The sequence below is a fragment of the Perca flavescens genome, chromosome 4 (genome assembly GCF_004354835.1).
Source record: "Perca flavescens isolate YP-PL-M2 chromosome 4, PFLA_1.0, whole genome shotgun sequence".
Taxonomy (NCBI): domain Eukaryota; kingdom Metazoa; phylum Chordata; class Actinopteri; order Perciformes; family Percidae; genus Perca; species Perca flavescens.
The window spans coordinates 13,531,084-13,554,137 of record NC_041334.1 but is presented as its reverse complement, the minus strand read 5'-3'; the positions used below and the strand labels follow the sequence as shown (position 1 = coordinate 13,554,137).

The 23,054-nt window shown below is 40.6% G+C and overlaps 2 protein-coding genes across 3 annotated transcripts; both read right to left on the bottom strand.

The window, feature by feature from the left end:
• Positions 1–4,390: 4,390 nt before the first annotated feature.
• Positions 4,391–18,582, bottom strand: pank4 (pantothenate kinase 4 (inactive)). 2 transcript variants are annotated; one of them, XM_028576941.1, is made up of 20 exons: positions 18,424–18,582; positions 17,918–18,000; positions 17,498–17,706; positions 16,710–16,893; positions 15,299–15,391; positions 15,019–15,172; positions 13,656–13,837; positions 12,874–12,955; positions 12,058–12,158; positions 11,749–11,754; positions 9,885–10,040; positions 9,679–9,791; positions 8,770–8,857; positions 8,310–8,461; positions 7,790–7,845; positions 7,620–7,669; positions 7,190–7,294; positions 7,008–7,108; positions 6,146–6,214; positions 4,391–5,921 (listed from the first exon to the last, which is right to left on the bottom strand). In XM_028576941.1, exons 1-20 carry the CDS (start codon positions 18,545–18,547, stop codon positions 5,681–5,683), a joined length of 2,349 nt encoding a protein of 782 aa, XP_028432742.1. In that variant the 5' UTR covers positions 18,548–18,582; the 3' UTR covers positions 4,391–5,680. The 2 variants fall into 2 exon arrangements, with proteins under 2 accessions (XP_028432742.1, XP_028432743.1); XM_028576942.1 differs by lacking the exon at positions 11,749–11,754.
• A 1,599-nt stretch (positions 18,583–20,181) lies between these two features.
• On the bottom strand, positions 20,182–20,914 carry LOC114554814 (transcription factor HES-5). Its single transcript, XM_028576861.1, has 2 exons — positions 20,777–20,914; positions 20,182–20,663 (listed from the first exon to the last, which is right to left on the bottom strand). The coding sequence occupies exons 1-2, from the start codon at positions 20,897–20,899 to the stop codon at positions 20,241–20,243; spliced, it is 546 nt and encodes a 181-aa protein (XP_028432662.1). The 5' UTR covers positions 20,900–20,914; the 3' UTR covers positions 20,182–20,240.
• Positions 20,915–23,054: the final 2,140 nt, after the last annotated feature.

Genomic DNA, 23,054 nt, shown 5'->3' with positions numbered 1-23,054 from the left:
AAAAAATAAACGTGACCTGGTGTTTTTTTTCCTCAATGTAAATCTATTAAAATAGAGAAATAGCCCCTAGAAACCTGCATCACCAACTTCAGGAACATTCAGTAGTGAGTTTGGTTTGGTGGATGTCCTTCTCTGCAGTGAAACCCTGTAGCTCCATTTTTCATGGTCAAGTCACTGGACTGCAGAGCTTGCCCAGCGAGACTAATTGTAAATCTACACTATATAGGAGCCTGTTGTGTGTCGACAGATTTAATGCTGTTGTATTGGAGAATGAGTGCGTACAAATGACTTGAGGGAATTGGTTGACATTTAAAATTTCAGTCTCTCATTTTGTTTGAAAAGAAAATGCTTGTTAGCATTATTGAACCCAACGAAACAAGCTTTATACTCATTTGGTCCGACTACAAACAATGCTGACAAGCCACTTAGTGAAGCGTGAGTGTAAACACACGGGGACGGAGTCTGCTGAAGGACGATAACAGACTAACGTTTAAAATGCCTTTAGAAATGCGTATGGAGTGTGCAATCATCTTAATGAGTGAATTCATGTATGTCCTGTGTATAAAACATGCACACTGTGGGTTTATTTGAATCTGTGACATATGTTTATTTACAGTGGTGGAATGTAGTGCTGTACTTAAGTACAAATTTGAGATACTTGTACATTACCTGTCTTTTCTTTTCATGCCACTCTCTACTTATACATATTTCAGAGAGAAATATTGTATTGTATTGTACTTTTTACCCCACTACATTCATCTGACAGCTTTATTTACTAGGCACTTAACACGTTCATTTTTTTGCACACAAAACACGTTTTATTGTGAATTAAACTACCCAACAGTATATAGGCCTACAGGTAACAGCTGACCATTAATCACTTAGTTGATTGACAGAACTGTTTGGATTGTTTCCAGTTTTCCAATTTTTCTGATGATACATACTTTTACATAAGATTTCAAAGCAGGACTTTTACTTGTAACAGAGTGCGTTGTTGTATTTTTACAGGGCGGTTTGAGTACATTTACTTAAGTACAGGATCTGAATATTTCTTCCTCCACTGTTTATTTATCTATGTATTTATATTATGTTTACTGGGTAAAGACGTTTGTACGCCGATGATGCTGCAGTGACTATTCTTGGTACTTAAAAACACATTAAAAACGCTTTTCTTTGGGCTTCTATTTGGAAGATTTCCTCATATTGCTTCATGCTCGCAGTCTGCTTCAGGCAAATTTGAGCCCGTTCAAGAGCTCAAGAGCTCATGGCATTTGAATGGACCCCCTGTTGCTCCTGTGGGCCTCCTGTGGGAGTAAAAAAGCCTTTTTCAGAGATAATGATGAGAGTCTGTGTCAGTGACACACATGGGATCAAAAGCAACGGATTCTCACAAGTTTTGGATTCTGCAGCACCGCCAGGTATGAACCGTAGCTGCAGGTAACGCAGGCAGGCCTGTCTGGGATGTGTTTCCATGCTAATCGAATGTGACCAGTTTTAGCCCAAACCGCTATTTCTACACCACTAACGAGGCTCAAAATAGCACCACACTTCCACGGTAGCATAATGAGGGTCCCCACACCTACACTGAAGCATTGAGAACTTTTATAAGTGTATAGACAGTTTATTAAAAATGTAATTTATAAAGACAATACCGTTCACGTATACATGCGGGCGCCATCTTGGGAAAGCAGTCACGACCAGTCGAACAATGAACGCCGTGCTTGAGCTATGTTACTGGTTACTGGTGCCCCGACGATTAGCGTTATAAACTAATTAGCGGTTTGGGCTAAAACTTGTCACATTCGATTAGCTTGAAAACATATCCCAGAGAACGGTCGACTCTGTAATCATGTGTAATTAATAGGGTTGGGCATCGTTTGGATTTTAACGATTCAAATTCCAATTCCTTTCGATTCCGATTCTGTGAGTGGTGGAGTTGGAAGGGCTCACATGCTTATTTCGCAAATAAGAGGAAAGTTTTATTTTGATTCAATGGTGGTTTGCAGTTTGACGGGGCTTTTTCAACGTAAAATAAAGCCACACCAGAGCGCCGCTTACTGCACTCCATGGCTGCAACACAAGAAGCGCCTGGCCGCTACAGAAACCAAAACTTGCGCATGTTAAATTTGGAATCCATGATCAGATTTGAAACCAAATCCGCCAAACGATTCCAATAAAGAAATGATTCCACTGGAATCGTCATTTTTTAAACGATTCCAAGTAGGAATCGGTTCTCGATGCCCAACCCTAGTTATTAACCCCTAGGTTCATTTTGCGCCGGATTTCTCCTTTAAACGGAGCTGTCTGATGGCAAGGTAAAGCTGTGAAAACACCTAATATAGGAAAAATGATACTGATTTTGTTAGGTGGCTAAAATATGTTTAGCTGCCGCCCCATCCACAACAGTACATTGCTTAACTTCTATGTCGGGACTCCTGCCTGCTTCTCTGAAACTGGGGGGGGCATGCCAACCGCCATATACTATAGATAAGTACCTCATACAACTCCACTTCAAAACATCCAAACTACCTTTAGGTTTTAGAGGAAAACAAACACACCAACAGGATTACTAACTGGTGTGAGGCGTAACGTCTGCTGTAATTGAGAGTGCATTAAAACTAATGAAAGCCATCAGAGAAGTATAGAAAGAGATTAAAAAGACCAACAACTCCAGGGTGGTTGTGTCTTGCATAATTGTAACATTATCCATTTTTATATAAGTTTAATAACATTAAACCGGATAAGCGGACGAAGATGGATGGAACATTAAGTATGTCAGACAAAAAATGTTGGGAACCACTGCAACATATATTACAGGAAGAGCCAGAGGAATGTGCCCTATTGATGGCCATTTGAGTGTTTTAGAACTCTGATACCAGACATTTTTTGAATGCCCCAGTACAACATGCCCAGTAAGATATCATACAGACCTTTGTATGAGGATATGTTGCTGGCCCAGTACAGTACAGAGAGCTCCATCCTTCCACCGCATTAACTTGAGTAAATCCCTTGCAAATAATATTGGTAAGGAAAAAGGTACTACAAATTACCTGGGAGACCTAAGGGGAACTTTTATGTATCTAAAAAGTAGTGATACACAAAGTAGCGTGTTGTATGTTTCAGGTCACAGGACCAATCAAATTGATGTTATTGTTACTTAGAATCCACAAAAGGTTCAGCTACAGTGGGTTGGATTCAGAGCTTGAGAAAAGAAAAAGAAAAGAAAAAAAAACGCCTTTTGAAATCATTGTTTACTGTAACTACAGTAATTAGTGTTATGCAAACAGTTACAGTCAATGCTGCACTGTTTTCTCAGGGCCTGTTGGTATCAAGAGTTTTATGAGATTTGCCTGCTGTAATTGGAAAGTTATGGTTTGTCCCACTGCAGCTGCAGAGACAAGTCTATTCAAACTGTAACTGTATGCCTGGTCACGTGCTCTGTGCATTGAAAGGGAAAGTATTTTTGCTGGAGTTGTCAGTGTGGGTGTGAAGTTCATGTGCAGCACCTGAGAGTTCTGGTTCACCTTCAAAATGTCACTAAAAAAGATGACTCTTTAGTGTGGTTGGCTCCCATGTAGGAAGGGGTAGGACATAAAATGTCTGGAGTGTACTGATGCTGGACGGAAACATTCCTGTCCACGTAGGATATTTTACAGTAAGAAAAAAACATAAAACCAGCTCACAGCCTACATACATTACACATAGATGTCAGTAAACCCACAGCACGTGGGTGTCTTGCAGAATTGGGGTGTGTGTGTGTGTGTCTCTGTGTGTGTTGGCAGTCAGAGGGATCAAGAAGAGAGAGGAAAAGCAGCAGGACCCCCTGCCAGGACTCATCATGCATTATCAGCCCACAGCTCCCCAGCAGGCATCAGCCGCCACATAACAGGGTGTCGAGCTTTTTTACCGCCAGGGGCAGGTTGGTTTATTTTTGTATTTATTTTATAATATGGGACAACTTTCAACTATCCCTATTCCTCTACACGGCTGCAAGCTCCCCTGACACATGGTAAGAAATACCTCCCCCACCATCACCCCACACACACAAAATGGAATTAAAACGTTTTTCACCATTTAATTGTCAGGAGAATAATACACACAGTTGTGCTTGGTGTGTTTAACTGAAGTGATGAAAATTTGTTTTATATATAAACACACACACACACACACACACACACACACACACACACACACACACACACACACACACACACACACACACACACACACACACACACACACACACACACACACACACACACACACACACACACACACACACACACACACACACACACACACACACACACACACACACACACACACACACACACACACACACACACACACACACACACACACACACACACACACACACACACACACACACACACACACACACACACACACACACACACACACACACACACACACACACACAATATTGCAATGTGAGTCCTTGTGTCCAGCAACTCTCACTTTAGGAAACATTTTCACAAAGGCTTTTAAAATCACATACTGCCTTAAATTCAGATTTTTACGATGAATTCGCCAATACAGTCGGCCACATCACAATCGCGCAGTGTTTGATGATCGTTACAACTAGGTGCTGCAGTATTATTGCCTTCAAACAGTTGCATTTCTGACTACAACTTGCACTTGTACATGCCAGCTAATTACAGTAATTCCGTGACAAAATGGGACGCTTTAATCAGAGACAGTTAGAATATTTAACCTGAATTATGTAGTGTTAATTTTGACACCAAGCACCTTGGTAAAGATTTGAGAAATCATTCAAAAGAAGAAAAAAAAAACGTTGCAGTAGAATACTGCCACCTTGTGGAGGAACACGACCAAACCTCTTTGTGACCGAGAGCTGATCAAACATTTTCCCTGATGCCATCTTAACAGCTACACACGTGACAGTGACAAGGATTCATTTTTAAAATCTCAATTCAATCCCTGGCAGTAATAAAAGAACAGGAGACTCTTCCTAGTCTGTGGCGTTAGGTTGCTGGGAAACAAAAGTCGATATTTGTGTGGTATTTTACGCAGTCGGAGTGAATGTTGCTTTTATCACATTGGCCTCAAGGCACATTAAACACACTTTATGTAAAAAGCGTTACTGCTGAAAGCTGTAATTACCCCTGCGTCTCTCTCTCTCTCTCGCTCTCTCTCTCTAACACACACCAGCCAAAGAATGGCATTCGCCCATATGGGTGCACAGTGTTGTGTTTGTAGCATGTCCTGATGCTAAATTGATTTTTCTACAAGCTGAAGATCTCATCAGTCATAACAGGCTGTTAAAGTTGACCTAACACATCCAGTGATGACTGCACGTGAAGACATACTCCAGATGCTGAATGAGATCAACAGGCAGTAATGATAGTAGCAAACTTAAGTGATTGGACAGGATATTGGACAACCTGCAAAAAAAAGCAATCATGTTGATGAAACCAGAACTAAAATCAACAACGTTTTAAAATGAAATGTAAAAAGCTCCCTGTCGATGACCACCTTTAAAACTCTTCTCTCTCTTTTTTTTTTTTTAAACCAGCTTTATATATCAGCCATTGACTTAGTGACAGCATACGGCCATCATCCTGACATTCAGAGCTCATCCGTCGCGGTTGCTCGACTTTGGTGTTCTGTCCTGCTCAAGCGCGAGCCTCCGGCGCTCTCATGAGGGCGTCAGAGCGGAGTGTTGGCTGGGAGCCGGCACCTCGTACTTGAAGACCACGCTGAACAGCTTTCCTCCCAGGCGGTCGGCCAGCCACGAGTTCTTGATGACGGCCATCTTGAGGCTCTCGCAGCGGAGCATGGCGTAGTAGTTGGTGTGAATGGCTCGGCCCATTCCCTCGATGATCACCAGGTCGGTTTTTCGCTCCCGCACCACCATCGCCAGCACTTTGTCTAGACGACTAGGCAGAGAATCAAAACATTTTTGCCGCACTAATACAGTTTATCTAATGATCTCGCCACAAGGTGCTCGGAGTTCTGGCTTTTAAAAGTACAGATGTGCAGCCCAAGGTCTACCCCCCCATTAGGGGGTGATACATTCCGTCTACCACAGAAGGAAAGTCTAATTCTAGGTATTTCACAGGCTTATTAGTACTCCCTTTAACAAAAATGTCAAAGAACCAACCTCAGATCCAGGCAGGGTGAACTGGAACCACTCTGGACCAACGTCAACCTGTCCTCCCTCAGACCGGCCCTACACAACAAACCACAGGTCACGGTTTTAAAAAGCTTTTCAGGTGTGAAATCAGACAGAACATTATGTCTTACGCTTCGGCTTTTGGCTTACGCGTAACGTATGCGGACGGAGCGTGGAGCGTATTTGTGCTGCGGAATGTATGTTTTTTTTTTTTTTAACTAGCTAGACCTTCTGTGCACTAACGGCGTAGGATTGTGTGAGTCACAGGCGAGACGCCGAGCTTTTGCTTTGGGACTGTTGTGGTTTCTTCCGTTTTTGGAAACATCAATCTACGGTCCGCTGTTATCAGAGGACGCAGGTGAGGGAAACGAGAAAGAAAAACAGAAACTCTCACAACAAAACTGCCAATACGCTCGCCGACAGTCATTAAGTCGTTTATTGTATATCGCTAGTTTCATTTAAAAGGCATACAGACACTGTATGATCCATTTCTGCGTAAAAGGGCCGCACACACCTCGCGTAAAAAATATGAATAGAAGACCGTCCTATTTTTATGCTTGTAGAGCGGATCTCCGCGGAGCATACGCACCACTAACGCGCTGCTCTCGTGTCTGGGGTCGCCAGTGTCATTGACTACAGTGGAAGCGTAGCGTTAGAGCATCCGCTCTGCATACGTTACACGTGCAATGAAGCCGGCCCGTTAGAAGCTATCAAGGAAAGATAATGTTATGTTTTAAAATAATTAGTATCAGTTGGTGTGATAATAGAGGATTAGCTGAGGTTTGTATTTTGTATTTTTTTTGTTTTTTACTTTTCCTATCTGTTTTTAAAAACGCTCATGAATACTCACTGAATCACTGGATCCATGGCAGCGATGCTCTCGGTCAATATCTGCAGTTCACCGTTCGTTACGTCATTTAAAGCCGGACCGGAGTTGCTGGCCAAAACAACCTGAGGTTGGATGGAGAGAAGAGCTGGATTAGCGTTTTATCAAATATATTATTTTTTTTGAAATCGTTAAGATTTCCTTACCTCTGTTCCTCTGGAGAGAAGCTCTCTGACAAAAGGCATCACCCCTAGAATGATGTCTACTCCACTATTATCTACGAAAAACATGGCACACTTATGAGGAGGACCCTGCAAGAAAAAAAAAAAAAAAAAAACAGGATGGATTGTATTCGAGCACTAATCATCACAAGTGCACAACACAGACACACACTATCACAAGTATAGGAAATGTTAGGGAGCACTAAGCGGCTGTTATCTGGGTTTGCTCTTTGTGCTTAATCAAAACGTGCCTGTGCCCGGCGCCAACCGTGTCTGAGTTATGGGTTTGTTTCCGTGCTACACAGCGTGTGGTACCGTCAAAGTGCTTTTGGTAAAACCTCAAACCTCTCCCCCCGCCAATAATGCTTCAATAAATAACTTGGCTCTGATAGAGAAAGAAGGGAAAGAGCCTGACCTTTAGTCTCTCAAACCACTGGTCATAGGAATCGACAAGCCACGGCCGCTCTGAGGAGAAAAAAAGAAATAAAAGAAATACAATTTTAAAGAAATCGTCAGACAGCGCAGAACTGTCCCACAATTTTATCTGGAGTCAAATGGTTCAACAACATAAAAATACTCAGATACCTTCCAATTGTCGTTTAGCCTGCTCAAACCCAAACTCAGGATCAGATTCGAGGACGCTGCATGACATCAAAACAAAAAATGCACAAGGTCAGACAGGAATTTGGATCACAGTGTAAAAAAAAAAAAAAAAAAATCAATTCAATCCTTATCAATTAATTTCTTAAAGAGATGGGTAGTTGTGGTCAACAATAGCATGGTTAGGGTTAAGACAGTATTATTGTGATTGCCTGACAACAGAACTGGGATGCAGTTACATTCTTTGTCGGGATGGATAGCAAGCAGCACTTTCATTGATTTTTTTTGTTTACTTTCAATCCATGCTGCTCACCGTTTACAGTCTGGATAACTTTTCAAAACAATGTAACACTGCCAAACACACTACCGCAGCGGTGAAAAACTCCCTTTTGAAACTACAAGACGTGCAAGCTGAGCGTCTCCCACCACCCACACTCCGGCAGAACAGAGCAAACAATCGACCAGGCTGCTCACAGAGTATATAACATCCATTAACTCCACTCACTCGGACACGGCCTTGGCTCCCCAGTCAAAGACATTCCCAGCCAGGACGCCCCTGACCAGGGCGTACTGTCTCTCCTCCCAGCTCAACTCGTCCAGGCACTTCACTGCCTTCTGGTAGTACTTGAGAGCCATGTCATTTTCCCTCTGTTTAATCTACGAGAGAACAGGGATGGGGAGCACTTTGTTTGAACGGGGGGGAATAAAAGAATTGGTAATCCGAGGCATTCAGCATTCAGAGATGTGAGAAAATGAGATTTTAAGAATGTATAAAAAAAAAATTTGTATAGTATATAGTATAGTGCCTATATGCTAGGCCCAATTTACAGTAGGAGGTGGAAATATATGGTCTATGTGATACCATGACACTGTATGAAAACATCACCAGATCAGTGAGGACCAAAAGCAGCGGTGTAGCACACACAAAGAAAAACAACAAGAAGGTTGATAGATTTCACTCAGACCTTAGAGTAGGGATCAGGAAAGTTGAACTCGTTTAAACAGTGTTCCCTCGTGTCTAACAGACTTCTGACAGTGAGGGATCCATAAGCACTAGGTGAGAAGAGAAGCACTCTACGTTAGCCAGAGAGAAAAACATTCACACAACCTGGCTGGGGCGATAAATCATTGACAGAACAACGGACACATAATTATTAGGGGTGTAAATCCCAAGTTTAATTACGATACCATATTCAATTGATTATTTGCCCAACAATGCGATATTTGCTGATGTCACAAAGTCCGCCACGATACCATTCTCATGAGATTCAATTCAGGTGCCTGCGATCGTTATAAGACGATATCATAAGCCCGTTCAACACAATCAGTTAAATTTATATTTCAACTTACAAAAGCAAAATTCGAGTCAAACATTTTTGTAACGGAGCTCTTCCAGACATTTAAATGAAAAAAATCTGAGAAATAAAGCTCCTGCTGTTCGCTACAAAGTGCCAAATTTCTCATGCAAATGTTTTTTTTTTATCCCTTTAAATTATTGCCATGGGGATTTCAAAATAAAAGGTACATCTTAAAGATGATGATATGTAGCAATGTTTTGACTTTGCATCGATGATAGTGCATCGTTGATCTTTGAATCGATATATCCATCCAGATTGATGGATCATTACACCCCTAATTCTTATGTGCCCCTGACTCCTAAAAACCTGAAACAAGTAAACAGATTTAACATCAAGATTTCCCTTTTCCTTGACGAAGCACGTGGGCAGTTACAGCAGGTATGAAGACATGTAACTAACGCAGACGTTGAAGAAAAGGCTTGAGGTTTAGTCTACTCAAAGCAACCCCTGGGTCAAACAGATAGGCCTTGCATGCAAAAAAAAAAAAAAAAAAAAAAAAACCAGTTGTTCCCTTACAAAGGCTGGTGGCGGAGGGTCTGAAGCTTGTGTCTGTATTTCTGGCGGAACTTCTCGGCTCGCTCGGCTGCCTCCGGCATGTCAGGCTGGCTCGCTACAGCTCTCTTGACCACCTGCAAGAACAATGTACTGCATAATCAGCCGTGTTCACAACCTCTGCTGAGCACAAATACGCTTGTTTTCCACAACACGAACCGCAGTCCTACCCCGTCTAGGGCCTCTTCGAAGCAGTAGAGCCAGTATTCGCGGGCGTGCGCGTCCTCGGTGAGGTCCACGGTGTCGGGGATGTAAGACGAAGCGTCCTGCAGCAGAGGCAGGTTCACCAGCTTCCCCTCCAGGCGGTCCATCTCCAACATGTCAAACTAGACACAATAAAAGACAGACAAGATACATGCCGTCTCTCTTGTTCATTAACTGAGACTGCTTTAATCTTTCAGCTATCACTCTTTCATTATAGGACATATTTTCCATAATATTTTCCTTTTTCTTATCAAAGCTGTGGAAGGTGTCACTCTTAGTTAGTATGTTTTGTTAAGACAACAACAAAGATGCAGAGGAAGATGCAGTAAGGGAGGCAGAGTGGTGACAGGGGACTCTAGGGCAGCGAACGTTAACAGCTCCTGATGCTCTACGAAGACCACCATGCTCAAAGGGTCACACAGAGGAATCAAAAAGCAGCTGTCAAAAACATTGGGTATTACAGTTATTTTTCCATCTTTCTATCCTCCATCTATCTTGAGGTTTTAGATCTTATTTTCTTTTGTTGTAAGAAATATTGCTTCTCTTACTTTGTCTTTGTGAGCTACCTAGATGTTAGCTCTAAACCCATGTGTCATGTTGTGTCAGTGTTGTGCCAGAACGCGTTCGTTTAACGATGGTTCATGAACTCGTTCATATTTTGGGCGAACGTGAACTGAACGCACTGTATTACTGCCTGATGAACGTTACTGTGAACTAGTTAATTCTGGTGTCTGTGAACGGCACTCTCTGTGCCAGATTTCGATAGAGCCTTCCAGGTGAAAACCCGGCTAAAACACACCGTAAACAGGCCTTAATATGTTGCGGAAAAAACATCCAATCTGGCAACACCAGCCACCAGTGTCGCCACCGCCGCATGCGTCATCAAAACAAAAAGCAGCGTGGAAGCGACAGCAGCAAGGAGGCTTCGTATGATCATTTAAACGAGTTTTATGACAAGGTCAGTGAGGATGGGAAAAATCTTACATTTCTGTGCAAACTTTGCCCGCCGGCTTTCAAAAAGACTTCACTTCAGTCACATCCACAGCAAACCTGAAACGGCACATTGAACTGATTGGATATGAAGATGAAATCTGACGCATAGTTTCAGTGTTAAAACTGATAAAATAATTGCGGTCTATGGTTCTATATGGGCTGTGGCAATAATTTTGAAAAATAATAGCTCGTAGCAACATATGGAAAAAAAGAACTATGAACTAGTTCATTTTTGGAACTGTGAATTTAGTTCAAAATTTTGAAGTATGAACTATGAACTGAACTAGTTCATTTTAAAATTTGTGAACTGAACTTTGAACTAGTTCATGTAGAAAGTGAACTTTCCCAACACTGTGTTGTGTAAATATAGTGTAATGTAATTTTGTTTTTTAAAATCATTTTTTCTTGGCTTTTTCTGGTTCTGTCCCTTGTTATTTTGTGTATACTTGTGAGTGTTTGCTAGGTTTCTTTTCTTTTCCTGTATTTGTCATGAGATGTTTTAATATTGTCTGATTTAATGTTGATGGACCCCAGGAAGACTAGCTGGCCGTCTAGGCGTCAGCTAATGGGCGTCCTTATAGTGAACCAAACCAAAACTTTATAGTGAATAATATAGGACCAATATAGGATTAGGTAAAGGACAAAACAGTGGCAAAATCAAAGCTTAGCTAAAAAGAAAGCTGCTCTCAGGTCTCTCTTGTCATCGCATAAGTGAACAAAGTGAATGTCGGACACGTCTAAATACTAAGCGTCTACAGCTAGAGAACAAGGCACTGTAAGCAGGAGCCACATGTCATCACACCAGAGCACACAACTATAGCCGACGGAGGTACTTACGCAAAACTGAAGGAGAGGGTTAGGTAGACAGAGGAGTGTGTGGAGAGGAAATGAAAAGAACGATTATCAAAGATGAACGTCGGATGTATGATGTCTATGGATTCAGTGAGGACAGTGGTGATGGTGTGTCAATAAATAATGTAAAATGGGAAATAATGTTCAAAAACATCAGAATTTGATGGAAGAAGGTGGGTGAAATAAAACAAAAAACAATAAACCAGCAGAAGAGTGAAAATAGGTCATGATGTGTACACGACCAAGCTTCAAGACTTAGCATCTGATCACACTTTGCTTCCTCTGCCGACTCACTGTTCCGCTACGTGCACGTTGCATGGGATTCATATCTGGAGACACGCTCATCAGGCCCGAGCTTCCCGCGTAGTTCTCACCCCAACTGTACTGGTTTGGATCTAGAGGGGTACAAGATGCAATTATATAGCTATGGTATAACATTTTAATTATAGTGCATTTTTATTATTATTTAAGGTTAGTATTTAAAAAATACTTCTGCCAAGCTAGCTAGCAGAATTTAAAGGGAATTTTTTTTATTTCCAATTAAATCTTGTTAGTTACTGGTCCTTGTGCTCTGGCAATATTGCCTATATCAGTCCTTCTATATTCTGCCATGGCCGTGAGTTAGTTATGTGTTCATGTGAAAGATAAACAGACACACAAATTGGAGGTTGAGGTGTTTCACAACTGAAGTCCAGAGATTTTATCACACCTGATGTCAGTGAAAACATCTAGCAAAACAAGGCAGATTTATTTGTACAGCACATTTCAGCAACAGGGCAATTCAAAGTGCTTTACATTAAAACATTAAAGAGCAGTAAGAAACAATTAAAGTAAGTATCTTTACGATTAAAGTAAGTATTGTAACTATCTGCACAAGTTCAGCGACGTTGTTTTCAAAAATATAAACACACACACACACACACACACACACACACACACACACACACACACACACACACACACACACACACACACACACACACACACACACACACACACACACACACACACACACACACTAATAATTAGGTATAGGTATAACAATATTTGCAATAACCCTGTTGATGCCAAATTGAGGACAATAATGTGCATTTGTAGGTTTTTCCTTACTGTCCTCCTCTGCTCCTTTAAGAAATGCTCCAATGGCTCCGAGATAGCCTTCATGTCTTAGAAACAAGGCCTGAACTTCACCCTACAACAACAACAACAACAACAACAAAAAAAGGTAATGGTAATGACATAAAAAGTCTGGGTTGTGGGCGAAACACTGTCAAGTTCAGGTGATAACAAAGAAAAAGTGATACCGAGAAAAAAAGACCAACTGTTAGGAACTCTTAAAGAGCACCAAGACACTTTGTCATCACTATGTAATAGCATTGTTTCCTCAATAATTGTACAAGCCACTACAGGCCAAAAATAACACCAAATATCCACTGTGTTTCCCCTATTTTCATTATGTCTGTGGTTAGGTCACATCTGTAACAGCAGGACAGTCGTGTTATCTAAACTGCTAAATCTGTTGAAACGTTGTCAGTAATGTTAGCCTACCGGTTACAAACAGGCTCGGTAGTGAACGACGCGCCAACGGGCCGACAGATTCAATGTTATTGTGTTTTTACACAGATAGAGCACATATATAGAGGATTACTCCTTGACGCAGCGGCCGCGGGTTCGACCCCGACCTGTGTCCCTTTGCTGCATGTCATTCCCCCGCTCTCCCCTCTTTCATGTCCTCATCTGTCCTGTGGAAATGAAGGCCTAAAAATGCTCCAAAAAATAATCCTAAAAAAAAGTGACACATTTTCTTTTTAAATAGGTGCTGTGGGGTGGACCTAGGGGACACACTGAATAGGGTTAGTTTGTTTTCAGGTCAGCAGAGGAAGAGGCCTTGCCTTGGTGAAGAAGTTGATGCTGTAGGTGATTGTGTGCATGGTGACGGGGTGTCCTCTGATGAAGAAGCCTCCAAAGTACACTCGGGAGAGGTTGTGGAGTTTAGCATACAGACAGGCCAGCTGCCCGATGTCGTTGCTGATCATATGGAGTAAGCTCTTGGCCATGTCTTCTTTAGAGAACTCTACAAATTTAGAGCAGAGTTATATAAACATACGGGCAATATCCACATCACAAAACTGAAAAGCTGCTTAAAGAGGCTTTAAAAGACTGACATCTGAATATTTAAATACTGCCACTAATACATGGACAAAACAACAGCAGCAATTCTTTAGAACTCCTTAAGTAGTTCAAACACTTTTTCAGAATTCAAATTAGGAAGTGTTTTACTAACTTCATTCTGTTCAATGGCAGATTTACAAACTCATATGAGCGTTACGACAATTAGGTATCAATATCTAAATCCTGTTCCACATTTTCAAAATGAAACGGTATAAACTACTCAATAACTGCAGCAGAATTTGCTTTGATAATACCAAACAACAGGGTGTGAATTTCCGTTGAGTAACAGAGAGAATAAAACTGTATCAGAACTGGGTGAGAGGTCATCAGTTCACGTCGACACCGATTTTGCAATAAAACTGGAAAATATGAAATCTACCCTGCCAAGATGTCATCACAGAGAAAACAGAATTAGACTTTGTGGCTTTTATTTCATTTGCACTTAAAGCCAAACTCCATCTTCTGATTGTCAAGTTTAGCCTGCAGTGCCTCAGTCAGCGTGGATTCAAAGAGGTTACAATGAGTTCCAATAGTGAAGTGTGAGGATTGAAATGGAAGTAGTGTGTTTTGCCATATATTGGGGGGAAACTACAGTATGACTGTTTGCGATATTCTGAGCGTCCACATGTGGTTTGTGCAGGAGTGGTTTGAGTGTCTATGGAAAGGTTAATCCTTTCTTCACTGTGAAACTGGGTTACCATTTAAATATATTTTACAAGTATTGAATCAACGCTGATTACAGTTGCTGCTGGCCTTCCAAAGTAAGCAAATGAGGAAGTTACAAACTTTTGACAGCCTCCTTTCAAGTCCACGTAGTGTTTTGATACTCAAAAGATGGTTGTGGTACTGCTTTAATGTACAGTATGTTTTGATCCAATTAATTGAAAGAACTGCACAAGTGTGCCTATAAAGTCATTCATTACACTGACCTAAATCTACAAGATCCTCATCAAAATTGAGAGAATTCAATAATTGATTTGGAGTCTAACAGTGTGCAGACCTCTGTTGTGCCCTAACAGTATTTTTTGTCTTGCACCAGAGTATTTTGTCTGGATGTGCGCACACTTCCCTCCCATATGTCACCTTTGTCAGCAGTTGCAGACTTTCCAAAACTGCTTGCAATAAGATCTCCAGTCAAGCCTAAAGACCCATAAGATCCTCCGTAGATATCTTTGACGAGCATATCGACACTTGTGTGCTGCCCCTTTGAGGCCAACTGTAGCAACTCGTCAAATCTCTACAGGAGAGAAAAAGGGTAAAGTTCACGAGGCTTAAGGGAACAAAATATTGCACTGAGCTGCCAACCTTTCCAGGATGACTGTTACAATCAGACATTTAAACTAGAGTAACGTATTTAGGATACCTTAGTTTTGGTGAGCAAGGCTCCAAGGCCCCAGAACGTCCCTCCACCTATTGAGCTTCCTCCTATTCGCTCAAATTTGTCCTCGGATTCCACCTGTTGTAGTGGGAGAGAATGGAACATTGCCTTTTGTACGAATCAAATATAGTGAGAGATGAAGAAACGGGTTAATACAAAGGTTAGTCATCTAGAAAAGCCAAACCTGCACAATAAAGCCAGGTACTTTTACTAGGTCTGCCATTTTTACATACACTACTGAAGAGGCTAAGCCCAAGCTTTAAGCCCCTGAGGTGCTGTTCCACGGGTACAGTAACTGACGCACTTCTTACCTTTTTGATCAATGAAAGTCCTATTTGCAGTTAAAACCATTGGTTCCATTTATTTAGATGAGATCTTAGTTGGGTTTCCAGAAAAATCACTGCTTGTATGTATGCCTGTGTAGTGTGTGTGTGTGTGTTCAAAAAAACTGTATGTGCTTCTGGGTCACACCCGAGAAACCAAAGATTGGTTCCTGTTTATACCAAGGGCACTAACTGGCTCTTACAATTACTATACTGTACAGTAGATAAAGACATAACTTGCAGTCAAACCTAGACCATTTCATGTAAACGGTGTGTGCCATAACCTAGCTACATAAAAAGGACAAACTGTAGAGCCAAACTGATACTGAATTGTTGGAGGTTAGGGGTAGTGTATTCAAGACATTTCTTTTAAATATTGGCTAATATCTATGCTGATACAAATATACCTGTGATGAGCAATCAATGTCACTTTGGTATCAGAAGCTACTGTTGAAATTTCCAAATTGATCGGTAAGTAATTATTGAAAATTTTTCAGTTGAAACAACCTCTGCTTTCAAGAGGCTCATATTTATCTTTGTTTCTATTGAAGGTCTTTTCTATAATAACAAAAAAATTGAAAGAGTGTTAATAGAATTAAAAAAATAAACATAGCAGTACCCTTCATATGTTAACAATGGCAGGAATATGCTTTAGCTTTTGATTAGGGCTTAAACTAACAATTCTTTTCATTATAGATTAATCAGACTTTTTTTTGATTAACCATTTGGTCTTTAAAATGTCAAAGGATAAGGGAAGTAAAAAATGCTCAAGGTGACATCTTTATACGTCTTGCTTTGTCTAAAAACAGATGATAAGACAGTTTAATATGTAAAACTGTAAACAAAAAGAGAAGAAAAAAGAAAATCATCACATTGGAGAAGCTAAAACCAGAGAGTGATTGGTAATTTTGCTTCAACAATGAATGTATTATCAAAATAACTACAGATTAATTTTCTGTCACTGGACCAACCAGTTAACTGACTATTTGTGTCAGCTCTACTCAACTAACTGGTTAAGCAGGGAAACTGCCTTTCGCAAACAAGTGACAAAACTGTGATTTGTCAGTTATCACCTTGACTATGGACACCCCAGAGCCGATGTTTACAAGCAGGTAAGGGAAGATGTCTGGTTGAGTCGTCTGGAAGCGGAACTCTGAGTCTGCATGCTTGGCGTACACGAAAGCCTCGTGGGGTATATTCCTCAGCACAAAGTTACATCCTTTGATGAGGCAGGTCATCTCATCCTCTTTGTCCACTCTGTTACAACGCAGCACATAAAAGACTCCATTAGAATAAATCATCCTCAGCCAGGGCAGAAGATTAACTGTTGTCGTCCTGCATCTGGTAAATCATTAAGTATCTAATGTGGAATCTCCTTTGTTTTTACAATATTACCAGACATTTACAGTTTTCTAGACAGAGCAGCTGTCTGCAGCTGTGTGTGTGTGTGTGTGTGTGTGTGTGTGTGTGTGTGTGTGTGTGTGTGTGTGTGTGTGTGTGTGTGTTAGAGCCACATAAGCAGTCAAAGAAATACAAAAAGCTGATTCCACGGATTAGTTCCTCTTTCTCTAAACTGAATTAAAAGAGAAACATTTAACTGAAAAAATTAAAATGCCATATGGATGCTCTGTTGCCATCTCACAATGTTTGGTTAGTAGCTGCCGCATTTTACAAGCCAATAAAGAGTCCAGCTAATCTTATTCGATTCACAGGTAGAGGACAGGATATTGCTTTGTCTGTGAATAGGGTTACAGCAAGGGCAGAGGGCCCAATTTAGTCATCTGTAATTATGGCAGATGTTTGCACATGCAGTGATAACAACAGTTTCTTGGCTTTATTCACAGCTGGTCTGTATACTCACTTGAGTCCGAGTTTCCTCTCAATGAGTTCTTTGAACTTGTGCGCCCCTCCACCTGTGGCTTTGATAACTTTGGTTTCCGTGTTGACCAGGTGGTCTTTGACGAAGTCCAAGCATGTTTCAATGTAAGCATTTTCAAACTTGATAAAGTGCAGGCGTGCAGTGACCTCTTCCTGCACGGATATTTCATAGAGGTTGTCACCGGTAGCCTCCTGGGGGACACAAATTAGACAGAAACAGTGGAGAAAAGTGGAATAACGTTACGTCATTACATCCTGCTATTGGCATTTCCTCTGCTATGTATTTTGACATAGAGAAAATGTAGGCTACGATGCAGTTTGGGCTTAGTGGGATGTAGGAAAACGTGGCTATACCCAGGACACCACAGCTTTTACAGAAACAGATGATAAAACAGATAGTTACCTTTGTAGTGTGGTCGAAGGATCGTACTTTGGCCACCTTGTGTTGTACAGTTGAGTAGTAGGCAAGCTTTGTGAGAGATCCACCTGTTCAAGCAATGGGAAAACAGCATGGATCGTGTCCGATAAGAAACCCGTGAGACAGATTGAAACTAACGCGTAAAGGACTGTGAAACTGTACCGTTAGCTAAACAGGGACGACAAAACATGAACACAGGCTAGCTTGCAGCTAACGGCAACGCTGTGGTACTTGTCAAAGTTGGCCAGGTTTGTTTGGCACACAACCGCTTTATCAGAAAAAAAGATCAGCTTGAAACCTCATTAGGCTTTCATCTTCAAGGCAAACAAACTCAAATTAGACACGACTTTAAGAGGATTAACGTTAGCTTGGTCTTATTTACTTTCACATATAGTAATGTGTTGTTATCAGGCTGCGGCATAGCGGAGATGAGCTACGTTCCCGCAAAAAAAGGCTGAAGAAATAAAGACAACTTTCATATTCCCAGGTACCTATGTCTATTGCGAATCGCTTTGCGTTTTCCAAATTGCGGAATATTTCATCTGGCGGAAGAGTAATGCTTTTATCCATGGTATGACCACTTGTGCTGCTGTCAACTCGAACAAATTCCGCCATGGTCGGCAACGATTTGACGCTGCGTGCGTGCGTGCCCCTCGTCGTCCAATCAGCATCCACGTACAGCGTGAGGCGTGTGTGTTTTGTCCTGTAAAAAGTTCAGTACTATCATGAACATAGCAAACACTTTTGAGTTAACAACTTGTTTCACATTATATCTGAAGACAAGATGAAACATGTAATGCACGTTGTTTGCACGTCTACTAAAAACTATCACAAATTATTTAAAAAGGAGTAGACAACTGCTATTTGAGGTATAACCGGTGCATGTCAGAAAAAGTCAAAAGTATTATACATATGATATGAAATAATGGATGATGAAGTGTTATTGTTGTGAATCTGATCATAATAATTCTTTAAATGTGTGGCAGCTATAGACAAAAAGTACTTGTATGCTGTGCACTCCACTTTGTTAAAACCCACAGAACTGTACTTTTAAATTCTAGTGGAGATCCCAAAGTTTCCAGAAAAAAAAAAAACCAAATATGTCAGGCTAAATTTGGGGGACATTTGTTTAAATGATGCACAAGATGGGTACAATATTTCTATTTGATGATGGAATGGTGCAACTAAAAATAGAAAGTCTTGAGTTTGAATATTTCACTCGTAATAAAGCTTCAATGAAAAGTTGGAACAAGCTGATACAGCAGGCCCATGTGATAGGCTACTATGAGACAAGTTGGAAAAGGAAAGTTTTCACCAACCTTAAAGGGGGTAAAAGAGGAAAACTGTATGTAAAGGGGTCAATTGCATTAAGTAATGCAGCTATTATGTATTTTCTTTTTGTTCAAGTGCACGTACATAAACTAGCCAGTAGATGGCAGTGGTCAGCCATAATAGAAATTGTCCTCCATTTAAAGATTCTACACTCCTCTCAGATGAAGAAAATACCAACAGCTATACAAACAAATACAATCCAGTATAATTTAGCCTAATAATTAATGTAAGTCTGATAATGTTATTCACATTTAAGTTTTGTCAGTGTAAAGGATGAAATGACACAGCTCAAGATTCAGTTGATGTTTTTTATTCAAAAAAATTGAATGGGTCACATCATAGAGGCACTTGGCGATGATACATCACAGTAAAAACTTGTAGTCCAACACAATGTACTCAAAAAGAGTAGAGTTAACAGCTTCAGTATTTTCACAAAACACAGGGATTTTATTTATGACAAGCTAAACAAAGCGAGATGAGAGAAAGAAAAGAAAAAAAATTAGACATAACAGAAAATGTTGATGACAGAACAGATGACTTCAGACCCAACATGGGTCAATAATCTTTTACAAAGTAAAAACTTAATCAAGCACATCCAAAAGGAAGAAAAAGTGCTACCAGAAAGTAGCTGAGATTTGCCAATTCCTATCACTGCATCAATCTTGATGCAGGCTTTATAATGCTGGCCAATATTGGCCAAACATTTAATTATATTGATAAATCAATAACCGAATATATGATATTCATAGAATAAACATTTTGGCCTACTCAATATTTTCACAAATATAAGTTTTCATTTTCTTTGAAAACATATTCCCATGGAAGTACATGGAAATGTCAGTCCAATATGACCTTTAGATTAATTAAAACACTTTGCACGGACACTTCTATTATTTCAGAGTAATATATCTGATAATTACTTTTGACCAATATGGTCATCTCAGTTTGTCTGGTAGTAACTCCAGTCTGTAGGTGTCTACCACGGCCTCCAGACGGCGCTGTTGACTGGACTCTTCTCTTTGGTGATGCTGGTCTGGACTGTGGAGCTCAGAAGAGAGAAGTCAGCCTCTCTCAGGTTGTTATCAGAGGAAGACTGCAGCTTGTTGATGTGGTTCAGCAGTCTTCTCTGGGACTGGGTCTTCACCCGTTCTTTGGACAGGAAGTGTGTCACCTCTTGGACACATCTGGAATAGCCCTGACCGACAGCTGCTGAGTCCACATGTTGATTCTGCTGCTGCAGCCGTCTCAGGACACAAACTGTCATCTCCAGGATGTCTGCTTTCTCCAGCTTGGAGTCTGGCTGCTGTTTGAGGAACTCTGGACTCAGGAGAGACTTGAGCTGCTCAATGCTGCTGTTGATTCGCTCTCTGCGTAACTTCTCCACCAGAGGCTTTCTGAGCTGCAGGAAGAAGAATAAAGTCATTAATAAACTTATTGTGGAGTGAAGATTTAGCATGAACAAAGACAAAGCCTCCTTGACAATATTTAAATCATGTTGAATCTTGAATTTACCTTGTGGGTCAGAGTCAGATGCTCCTGAGAATTGTTCATTGCTGCAGTGATTGTAGGTGCCATGTCTGGATCTCTGTGCTGTAGAGGTCTCTGTAGAGAGAATCTGATCTCTGCTGGCTTCATCCCTCCTATTTATAGTCCCACATCTCCATATGAATGTGTGGGTCTTGGTCTGGCTGGAGTTTCTCACAGTCTCAGCCAATCAGAGAGCTTGGTGAGACAATAAGGGATGCAGCACACTTAATGCTGTTTTTGCCTGGGGGACAATGGTTAGATCTCAGGGGCACAGGTGGAGAACTGGGGTAGGGTGTGTGTGTGTGTGTGTGTGTGTGTGTGTGTGTGAGGGTGGGGTGTGTGGGGGGGATGGAGAGAGACTAACAGAGCTCTGTGTGAATCTGGGAAAGTGGTGACCCTGTAGAGAGAGCAGATCTGCTGCCTGATGCTGGGATCAATGACTTTGACTGAGCACACGCTCATCACCTCATCACACACGTGAGACACTGACTAGGACATTAAACACCTTTATAACACCTTTATAGTTTTAAGTATTGTTGCATTTGCAATCAAGTATCAGTCCTTGATATATTGACTGTGTAAAAAAAACTGAAACCATCATGATTTTAAAAAGCATTTTTATGTTGAAGCCAACATCTTGCTTTATTTTGAACAGTGCAAGTGTTTTTTCAAGCAAACACAAGCTAATACAATCTTGCAAGTAATCCCAATTGTGATTAGTTCATACAAGCTTAGCTCATGTATTGTTATGAGGCGATCACTGAGCAAATGTCAGCAAACTTCAGCAGAAAGTCATCCAGATGAGGCAGATGTGCCTTCTGTCTGGTGATAAGTTGTTCCAGTGAGTGACGAGTTTTAGTCAGGGTTTCCCACACTGGGAGCTGCGATCACGTGCACCACAAAAGGAGTTTGAATGCCTTACTGGCGGCTATTGGCCCTGTTTTGATCAAAGGGCAGAACTTGGCGGCAAAAACCATCTGGAGGAACACAAAGACAAAACACTGCCTAAGTTTCGATGCGATTTGAATGGAAAGTTGGTTACAGGTAATTGATTAATTAAAGGAATACCAATTCTTTTTTTCCTAAAACAAAGTCCAGCAAAAAATCTGTCCTCCCTCTCTTTTGTCTGTTAGATAACATTTCATTTAGAGGTTTCTTAAAACACATGGAAGACAAAGGTATCTGTATGTCCAAACATGAAACAAGTCTTAAAGCCCTTGTTGTAAGGACATTGCACTGGCGGTTTGGCATCAATCAATAGAATAAATAAAAAAAGGCTACATTGAAATAATGACCTGATAAACAGAGGGGAAATTAAGTTGGCAAAAGTGAGAGAGTTAGGTCCAAAGAGAGACACACAGTGAATGAAATACAGAAAAAAAAGAGAATAAGGAGAGAAAAAGTGTGCCAACTCCCCTGGGAGGATAGTCAGGTGCCGGTGGGGTTGAGGATGCTAATCACACTGATCTGTGACTCTGCTCTCACGGCTTTCCCACACTCGGCCCATTGACAGAGCTCCCACTTAATAACAGACATGTGCCTTGTTAAATGCTAATTCACCCCCACACAAGCAGCTCCCAGCTCTCCCCTGAGGGTAAAGTTTGTTGTTTCCACACAATCTTCAATTAGGAGAATAGAGCAGGAGAAACAAACAAATATTTGGACTGGGAATGAAATCTAACAGCCAGTCAACTACATGTTTCATTCGGGTGCAGAATTCCTTATTGCATGTAAACTTTAAACATTTATTTTTTAATAAATAGTAATGTTTAATACACTTTTTTTGTAGTTGTAGAAAAGAAAAGAACATTTTGAAGTGTTTATTAATGTACAGTATTTTCCAACAATTATTATGTCTCCTATAAAGATATATTTGACATTATTACAAACATGTTTTACTGAACAGTACTATCACCTATATATTATCTGTTTGTACACCAGCCTTCTCTATTGGGTGCCCATGGGATGAGATATAGATATTGACAAATCCATGAATAAATACCTGTTTCTTCTATATATGGTATTAATTAAATGCATAAATGTTTAATAGAGGGGCTTAAAAAAGTGTTTGTATCTTCTTCATTTATTAAAGTAACGAGGCTGTGCCATTTTGGTTTAAAAATTAAAAGAATGTACCTTTTAAAAATAGATAACTATAAAAGTGTAGTGCTAAAATTATATAAAACAGATTTGCTCAGCACCATTGTTTTTGAATTAAGATTTTATTGAATGTCTTTCATCAAATGACAAATCCTTAACATGT